The sequence below is a fragment of the Nanorana parkeri genome, unplaced genomic scaffold, assembly GCF_000935625.1.
Source record: "Nanorana parkeri isolate BGI_ZX_2015 unplaced genomic scaffold, ASM93562v1 scaffold468, whole genome shotgun sequence".
NCBI lineage: Eukaryota > Metazoa > Chordata > Amphibia > Anura > Dicroglossidae > Nanorana > Nanorana parkeri.
In genome coordinates this window covers 638673-648812 of record NW_017306736.1, presented here as the reverse complement: position 1 = coordinate 648812, position 10140 = coordinate 638673, and the positions used below count along the sequence as shown (strand labels likewise).

Sequence of the window (10140 nt, the reverse complement as noted above, 5' to 3'; positions counted from 1 at the left end):
GTATGTACACACGGCAATGTGCCGTGTACACACTCAGCTCATTCATGGCTGTGAATGGGCCCGATACCAGAAAGGACGCAACTCCTGTGCTCATGTGCAATGGTTGCATCATCAGTCACCACTCAATGGCCAAAAAGGATTCCCACAAAATCCATAAATGGCAGCAGTGGGGGACAGAGGATTCATCATACTGAGCTCGAGAAAAGCACACTAAGGTGTGTTTGCCATAATATGCAAGTATTGTGGGCATACTTGCATATTATGGCAAAACCCCAAGTAATAAAATAGATAACAAGCTTATAAACAACCGGGTTTGAGAACAAAGACAAAAGCTGGGAGGTGGAGAAGCAAGCAAAGGGATAGAGAAAAAGCATAAAAATGACCACACACGGCCTGATCCCTGCAAGCGATACACATGATTCAAGCGTAACTTGCAAACAATGGGCAAGGAACAGGCCATTAAGGGTTCCCAAAGAAGTGTTTCCAACATCAGTCAGAAACAAAAAACAGAAAATGTTCTAACCTGCTGAACAATCTGTATATGATATTCACCCACAGGCTGTGTGAAAATTGCTGCTGGTCTCAGTTGAGCAGCACTGTTGGGTTTTAGCATGGTCTGAAGTCAATGGAACACAATTTACCATCATTTGATGGTGACTGCACTGTATACACTAAAAGTGACAAATACTATGGGGCTCTAACTGATCATCATTGTTGATGGACAAATCTAACATGCCTAAAATGATTAGGGTGAGCTAGACAATAGAAATCATTATTTATGGGGTGCAATCAGGGAAGGCCAGATCATAAAATTATTACTGGCAGAGAAGGTGTTACACTCGGCAGATAATTATTCAAATGTACATACACCTTTTTCTATAAACTCATCAAATGACAACTACCGTATTTTTCCGTCTACAAGACGCCCCCATGTATAGGACGCCCCCCACTTTTCTTACCCAAAATTCAGAAATCAATATTTTCCATGCTCTTTTGCATAACTGATTACACCCAGTTTAAATTTTGCAGAGTAAGACAGCCGCTTACTGGTACCGGTATTTATTTATTTTTTCTGACATTTTTATGGGCTCAGAATGCTCCGACATTACCGCTTCCTACACGCTCTCCGCAGCATCAGCTGACGTCGGGTACATAAGGCTCATTATTGGAGGAAACCTGTTAGCTCTTCTCTGCAATTGGAAGTTTCACTCGTGAGGCTAGTTTGCAGAGGTATCGGCAGTTTCGCAACCGCGGTTCTCCTCTCAGCCCCCCCCCGTGTATAAGACGCCCCTCCATTTTTAGGTAAATATTTTAAGAAAAAGTATAGTCTTATACACGGAAAAATACAGTATAGTGGTATGAATAAAGCAAGCCTACCCAAACTACCATGTATCGCTGCATATTTTTTTTGTGAAACGGCTTGCTTTCCATGGAATATACCTCCTTTTTACCACATTTATTCAGTGGCTGGTAATTTCGCCTCAACAGCCAATTTGTTTTAACATTTCATAATAATAAAAATGTTCAAATTACAGGAACATGTACTGTGGAAGTACTAAATCTAAAATTACAGCTCACAAAATAGGTCTATGCATAAAATGTATTACCGATACTACACACAGAGCAGCTGTCATGAGCTGCAGAATGACGGCCATGGATTTCTCTGCTAGGGCTGGATTTAGCAAAAGGATTAACAGTAAGGCAAAACACTAAGAGCCCGTTAACACTTTATGCATTGTGTTACTGCACATTGTGTCACTATTCAAACAACTCTGCATACTCTCATATACTGTCCATACCTCGGAATTAATCTGCAGGGGTAAAAAGAATATGCTCCTCGAAGTGTATCGGTAAAATCTCAGAGAATTCACTAGCAGGGAAAGAACTCACCTGGTGCAGTGGCCGGGGCTGCATAAAGACACCACGGCAAACTGGTTCTGTGATTAAAGCCCACACAGTCATCACTGGATTTCCCAAACACAAGGTCTGTTTTCTGTAGGATAATGCACTTGAACTGCCTTTTAATGAATTTTTAATTACGTTTATATGGTATAAGTTTAAGTGTGTTATCCAGAGTTGGACCTAGGTGCGTCCCTGTACCAAAGAGACAATACGTTTGGGAGATCAGATTTTAAAGAGGAACTTTACCCATAGCTTTAAAATAACAAAACACACCATTAGAAATGTTTAATAATGGCAATCCACAATTGCATACTACTACATAATTGCAGGTTTTGCATAACTTGTTTTTCTTTCCTTTCTCAGTCTTCTGACAGTGGACATTTTTACGAGCTCTACATTTACTTCTTGGAACTCTGGCACATGTGACTAGGACATGTGACCATGCACATCATCTCAGGGGAGGAAAATGCCTTTCTCTGAGATCTCATGACGCTACAGATGAAATCCCCCAGCAAAGCTCTGCTGATGCAACGCTTTGGCACATTACATCATTTGTGCCAGAAGTGGACCAAGGAAGTAAATTAACTCAATTTGTAAGTAAATGAAAAACATGCTTGTTTAACTAATGAATATAAGATGATTTTTTAAAAATCAGCATGCAGAGCTGATTTTTTATTTTTTTTTGTAAAAAATGGGTAAAAAGGTCCACTTTAACCACTTCAGGCAGGTGGACATGTATACACGTCCTCCTCCTAAAGTGGTTACACCAATAACACAGCTGTGGCTGCAGCCATGTTCTTAGCAACGTTGTAAACAGCTGACAATGGCTGTTCAGATACAAGCAATCAGGCAGCTATAGAGCCACCTGATCGTTTATACCGAGCAGCAGTGTGTGCCCCCCCACCTCCGCCGCCGGCTACTCCGGGTTCTCGCCACATTGATCGGAGGGAGATCAGCAAGCTTCTAGCCGCTGATCTCTCTTTCGATCACTGGACCCAGAAGTGAGGTGTATTACATCACTGCTGGTGTCACTGGGCACATTCTCTGGCTTCTAGAGCCAGGAGAAGAAGTTGGGGAAGCAGATCTCTGCTTCATCAACTTCTTTGGGGGACCTAAGGTGACATCAGACCCCTGATGTCTCCATAAAGAGTACCTATCACATCATATATGCCATGCGATAGCAAAAAAAGTGTGAAATCCATGAGAATAGGAGTGAGCAAAAATTCTAGGGCCATCAATAACTGTTAACACTAAACTGATGAGCAGTGAAAGCTTTGCCAAAGGGGAATTTTGGGGTACTGTAGTTTTTTTTTGTAGTTTCAAGGCTCGACATGTTTGGCATCAATTTACCCGACGTGACCCGATCTTTTATAGTTTACCCAAAAATTGGACATTACATTTTGTTTCTGTGCACTGAATTTAATTTTAGTGCCTTTTATCCTAAAAAAATACTGGTTTAAATACTGGTCTGATAAACGTTTGCACAAATAACGAACGACATAAAAATTCCAACTAGCTTTTTTTTTAATTCTACAGGGCCTCTGCTTTCAGAAAATATATCTTTGTTTGGGGGTTTTAAGCTGTTTTTTAGCTAAAAAAAAAAAAAAAAAAAATCAGATTTAATCATGTGTGTGCAAATAGTAAGACATTGCTCTGGGCAGCAAGTGGTTTAACACAGAGACAATTTTCCATGTTGTTTTTGTGCATCCCGGCCACCGTACCAGGTGAGTCCTTCTGCTGCAAGTGAGATTTTTCTTAAACGCTTATAGGAGCACATTCGTTTACACCTGCAGTTTGAATCCAGAGTAACAGAACCCATTTGAAAGTATGGAACAGTGACTATGAAGCATAACGAGAGGACTGTCTTTTGGTATTACAACATGATTGGATACCTCTATTAAGAGCTTTAGCCATAGTACATTGTATGGTGTTGGTTCCGAATTGATAAACAAAACAGTTAGTTACCAGCACTCCAAAGGTTCTCCAAGCAAAGTACCTTTTATTCCATATGTACCGTTACATCACCAAGTGTAGTAACGCTTTGGAACGCATCAGATTCCTTCATCAGGCAAAACAAAGTCACTTTGTTTTACTTCACTTTGCCTGATGAAGGAACCGGATGCATTCCGAAACGTTGCTACACTTGGTGATGTAACGGTACACATGGAATAAAAGGAACTTTGCTTGGAGAACCTTTGGAGTGCTAGTGACTTACTGTTTTGTTTATCTGATCCAGCTGCGCCATCCGCTGTCATTTCAGCACCCCCCCCCCATTGGAAGTTGGGGCATTTTCAGCCAGGAGTGCGGTGGGATCCCTACATGACAGTTCCGAATTGATGCATCATGTCACTTGTTTGCCCATTCGATAATCTTATAAGTGCCTTTCTAGTTCTTCTGTGCATCTAGGCTTATTGAACTGTGGGGATCGAAAAAAGGCAGCCTTGGAGGACTGACATGACTTACATATTTAGAGCATCATTTTTTTATGAAGGACAACTGCTCCCCCAAACAAGGGGTATAACTTTGGACTTTGACGGTTTAATGTTGGGGCCTCAGTGACTTATCGAGATGAAATGTTATGGTACTGTAGATGTTAGTGAAGTAAGGAAACTACTAGGACAGCACGGAGTTGGCTCCGTGGATAGCAAGGATGCATTCATGCTTGTACAGTTGTACACTAAAGTTTGGGCACCCCTGGACAAAATTACATATTAGTAACATATACATTTTCTAAGTGGAAATTTGTAAACAACTCTTGAAGGAAACACTGTATTTAAAACAACATATTTGCAAATGGCACTGTGCATGTGCATTTTATTTACAAAACTTTAAAACGTAGGAACAAAGAAAATAGCTGTGGCACCATTGGACAGCCTTCCATTTTTTAAGTGAAACACTGTTTTTTGTGAGGTTCCTGACCCCATTTGCCTCATTAGGCATTAAGTCATTAAGAGATGTCACGTGTTGACAATTGCAGAGCTTAATAAAATCCTTGGCAACGTTCCAAACTTTGAGCTGTTACTCAACAACTATGGGCTTCTTTAAGCAACTGAGTGAGAATCTGAAAACGAAGCCAAATGTTTCCTATAAAAAGAATGCAAAATGCTTCCAGCTTGCAATTTTTATGGCCTATAATGTCATCAAGAAATGGCAGTAAAAGGAGAACTGTGGAAAGTAAGGCAGGATTTGGAAGACCAAGACAACTTTCATAGAGAACTGCTTGTATACTGGCCAGAAAGGCCAATTCATAACCTCATACGACTGCAAAGGATATGCAGGAAGGTTTGACATAAGAGTGATATTGCACCATTCCACGGTGCAGCGTTGTTTGCACAAATATGATCCGCATGGAAAGGACGTCGGGAAAAAGTTTTACTGGCAACCTTATCACAAACAACAACATCTGAGGTATGCAAAACAGTATCTACAGAAGCAAGAGGCCTTTTGTGAAAAAGCGCAATGCAAAGGGGAAAGGGGTCCTTAAAGTGACACTAAACTCCCGACAAGTATCTTAACTATTATCAAAAACGTATTTTGTTTGTGCATCACTCGGTTGTAGATCCTCAAATCATCTCTGAATTCAAGCTGACACTGTCCTTCCTTCTGGAGGGTGGCTACTTATGTTCCCCATGGTCCCTGTGTGTGTTGTAGAGTAGCCACTGCTCCCAGCTCACTCCCGTGATGGACTACAATCTCATGTTTTGTTTACTAATTTGTATTGAGATTGTTGTCCATCACGGAAGCGAGCTTGGAGTGGTGGCTACTTTACAACCTACACAGGGACCATTGAGACCAAAGTAGTCACCCTCCAGAAGGAAGGACAGTCTCAGCACCAATTCGGAGATGATTTGAGGATCTACAGCCAAGTGATATACACAAGATACGATACATTTTTAAGATACTTGAACGCATTTTTAAGATTTAGTTCCCGAGTTTGTCACTTTAATGTTAAAACACAAGGGTATTTAAGTGTAAATGGTAGATGGGGGATAGACTTTAAGAATATGACTATTCATCTACAACACAGCATTTAAAAAGGTGAAGAATTATCTGCTTATGTTTTTGCCTTTCCTTATTTCCTCTCTTCCTGTCTCATTAACATGCCAATTCATTTTTTAAATAAAACCTATTTTCCTTACATGTCTTATTTTAGACCCTTAAAACATCACAGCATTTGCCCTAGTACTCCCTTCAGGAGCCCTTAGCCCAATGCAAGCAGTGGACTGGGTCTTGAAAGGAGCTATGATGGGTGGATGTCAACCTGGAGAAGTGGGCATTCCTAGACAAGCTGCATTTCAGTGCAAAAATCCCCCTGGGTAATGCCCTCATGCAAAGCTGAGCCTCCTTAATTGAAAGAACTGAAATCCATTGAATAAAAGGGGTGGGCCAGGGACAGTCAGGCTGGGGAGGAAATAGCTAGATGATGGTGGATGTCTTTCAGCCAGGAAATACAGGGGATTCATAGTGTGCAGTGAAATCAGATTAAACAATTTCAGTACAGGAGAGGAATCTGCACAACTGTGCACGACAGAAGCTAAGGCTGGCCATACACCTATCAGTTTTTTTATTTCAAGGAAAAAAATACTGACGCGATTCCTAAATAAAAAACAAAAAGAGCGGGCAGCTCATTGGTTGCCAGCACTAATCATACAAAGATTTTCCAGCCGGCTCCTTTAAATCAGCCGATCGAGGAATGCCAGCTAAAAGGGAGCCAACAGCCCCCCACACAGTGCGAATTTTGGCTGGCACATTAAAAACCAGCCAAAATTTAGCCAGTGTATGGGCACCTTAAGGCTGGAGTTAAGTTTTACCTTCATTTCATTTTTATTCTGGATAGGAGTAAGAAATGGTTAAAACTAGAGGTGCACAGAAATGGAATTTTCAGACTGAAACCGAAAAGAAAAAAATATATATATATCTGGCATAAACTGAATTTTTTTTTTCTGACCTTTTTACAAAAAAAATTATATTTTATTTTTATTTATTTTTTACCGTCGGGGGTTTTGGGGAAATATCAAGGATGTCAACAGACCCCTGATATTCACCTTTGGAAATAGAAATAGAAGAGGACTGAGAACACAATGTCCTAAATCTCTTTTTCTGCAGCCCCCGTTATAAATGAACAGGAAGCCTCTATACCAAGTGGTCCTGTCTATTCATAACTGTGGATATAGTGTCAGTTACTATAGCCACAATCATGAATGAACAGTAAGTGATGTAGAGCACTTCCTATTCATTCATAATTGGGGACACAGGAAGCATACTATGTCCTCATTAAATTTACAAACACTTTAGTGACAATTGTTTTGCCGAAAAGCTCTCCTCCCCACACCACTCTTTATCCTGATTTGCTCGTCACAGGAGGGTGAGCGGGGCGGTGTGGAAGGAAAGCTTTTTTTGGGGGGGGGGGTATTGTACTTTTGGCATTTTGCCCAAAATACAAGTTTTAGCCAAACTTTTTAGGCGGACATAATTTCGGTGCAACCTTAGTTAGGATCACTGGGGGGGTGTTGTGAAGTTGTAACGGACTCATCAGGAAGATAGTCCGTTACAAGTTGTCACAGGAATAGGTCTCCCCATTGCAATTCCCATCTATTTCTGTTCTGGTGACAGTTAAAATTTTTGGATTTACCCTCACTTTTATTCACAGTAACAATGGTGATCAGGAACATTAGAGAGTGAATCTCCCCAATGGGGACAATGACATCAAATGAAGCCTAAGGGTGGTCCTAACCCCTCACTTCTTTACTGTACTTTAACCGTATAAAATCAGAGAAAATTGTGATTAACAAATACGAAGATAAATACATCTGTGAACACATTTTCTTAATGTCAGAGAAACAAAAAGCAGTATTTAAAAAGAGGAGGTAAACATTCAAACTTACTTGTTCATTGACTTTTGCATGTGAAGGTCCATGGTGAATGAGAAGGCGCACAATCTGAGCATCTCCCTTCCACGCTGCTAGATGCAAGGGGAAGCAGCCTTTACAGTCTGCAATGTTTGTTACAGCCTCATTCCTCAAAAGGACTTCCACAACCTCCCTGTAGGAATATAGAGGTCTCAACATTAGATAATGTACTCATGTCATGCTACTATTCTCCAGCAAGATATACACTGCACATACTAAAGCAGACTACACATGAAACACATTTTGGACGATTCAGCAGGAATTTGGATACTGCAGTTGCAAGCACCGTTCAGATATTCTGATATTGGCCGGCACTGCTATCAGAATGCAAAGCTTGCAGTGGGAAATTATTCCAACCATACTATTAAGCATGGATGGAGGAATCTGTTATATTTTTTTTGTTCAGCCTGCAGGTTGAATGAAAAACATATAGCAGTGTATACCCTACATTACTTTGCAACAATAAATAGGAGCGAGACAAAAGCTGGTCTCCATTACATGTATCAACTGTTACTCAGATGTAGGCCAACCTGATAACACATACATTTAATGGACTGTTTAGATCAGGGCTGTCCAATTGGCGGAGCTCAAGTTTAACAGCCCTGATATAGAAAGCAAGCAAGGTGCTGTGTGCACTGCACCCCTCTTCCCTGCCTCTGCTTCCACATGTCTCTGGCTGCCCCTGGACAGGTTCCAGAGGTGCCCTTTTTAACTGTATATACTATCAAAGGACTCTGGAAAGACTACTACTCCCAGCATTCTCTGCAGCAGATGTGAACAGCCATAGGCAAGCCACGGGGGTGGGTGGGGGTATTATTGTTGCCACTGTCACTGACATCATTAGTGAGAGTTATAATTGCTGCTACTGACTCCCATGAAGGGTGGTTCTATTACTGCGTCCTCTGCTCTGAACGGAACGCCACTTTCCAGAAACCCTAGTATAAGCCTGTGGCAGCACCTCTTTTCCATACAGATTGGGGTGACAGGGTGGTACAGTGGCATTACAAAGGGAAGACTTGCCTAAGCATGGAACTTCCTGGGAGGGGGTTATCACTAAATGTATTTTCTTGGTTTTATTCTGATACCTATGACCATCATCTGACGGTTTTAAATTGGGGGGGGGAGAAAGGAAGATGTGATCCTCCACTTGGGCCTTTTACATTGGACACTACTAATTTAAACATTCTCTTGCAATACATAGGTATTTGCTTATATTTATGTATAAGATACATAACCACTGATTGCAGGGAAAAGAGGGTTAGACAAACAAGTTTCTGTCCCATTAAACTATAGCGTTATGCATCATGTAAGTTGGAAAACCTTGCCCAACCACTGCCTTTCCCTGCTTATAAGCTTATTACACAGAAAACATAAAACAATAATACTTTAGCTTCTTATCTCACAACTCTTGAGGTAAGCTTCCCTTTAAATTCTAGCACTTATATGAGATTTGTAATGTTAATGTAGAAACTTCAAGCACTTACTTGTGTCCATTAAGAGAGGCGTGATGTAAAGGGGTGTATCCTGAGCTGTCAACACAATTCACATTAGGGCCACGCCAGATACTGTGGAAATATAATTAAGGAAAACACTTACATTATTAATTCATGCATTCGGTTCAACTACTGTAACAAACCCAACTGCCATAGAATCAAAGGCTTATACTAATATTTTACTCTTGCCAAAGCTTATAAATTGCTTAATTCATACATTCAACTACTCTAATAAACCCAACTGCATTAGAATCAAACACTTATTCTTCTAATATGTTATTTCTTTTGCCGAAGCCAATAACCTATATTTAAGTTCAAGAAAAATGCAGCTGTCCTTATCCTTGTGTATAAACTAGGGATGCACCAATACCGTTTTTTCAGGTATCGAGTACCGATATTTATATATCGGTACTCGGTATCGGTGAGTACCGATACTTCTGATAGCATAGAGCTGGCTTCCCGGGCAATCAGGAAGCCAGACGGCATGTCATTACCCACCGCCTGGCTTCTTGATTGACCGGCTGGATGCTAATTGGCCGGGAAGCCGGCTTCCCAGCCAATCGGCATTGAGGCCGACCAAACAGATCTGACAATATGGTGACACGACCCCCACCCTGCAGGCACCTCATTCCCCTCACATAGATCCTTAGCAGCATTCATTAACATACCAGTCCCTCGACCAGCTGGGCTGACACCGATCTGCCCACGTCTCCTGTGTGTACAGCGCCCACGTGATCAGCCCGCTACTGCAGACTGCCCAGCGCTCTCATTCAGAAATCCTGTGCATGCGCATTAGCAGGCTGAGGGCCGATCACGTGGGAGCGCTGCACACAAGA

The 10140-nt window shown here is 41.3% G+C and overlaps 1 protein-coding gene across 4 annotated transcripts in view; it reads right to left on the bottom strand.

Annotated features, from left to right (window-relative positions):
* The window catches only part of ANKS1A (ankyrin repeat and sterile alpha motif domain containing 1A), an 89350-nt gene that overhangs the window by 65620 nt on the left and 13590 nt on the right, over positions 1–10140 (bottom strand). For all 4 annotated transcript variants that reach the window (XM_018560612.1, XM_018560613.1, XM_018560615.1 and 1 more), the window contains exons 2-3: positions 9296–9376; positions 7788–7944 (exon numbers count right to left, since the gene is read on the bottom strand). In XM_018560612.1, coding sequence (XP_018416114.1) covers positions 7788–7944; positions 9296–9376 — 238 coding nt within the window. The remainder of the gene's footprint in view (positions 1–7787; positions 7945–9295; positions 9377–10140) is intronic.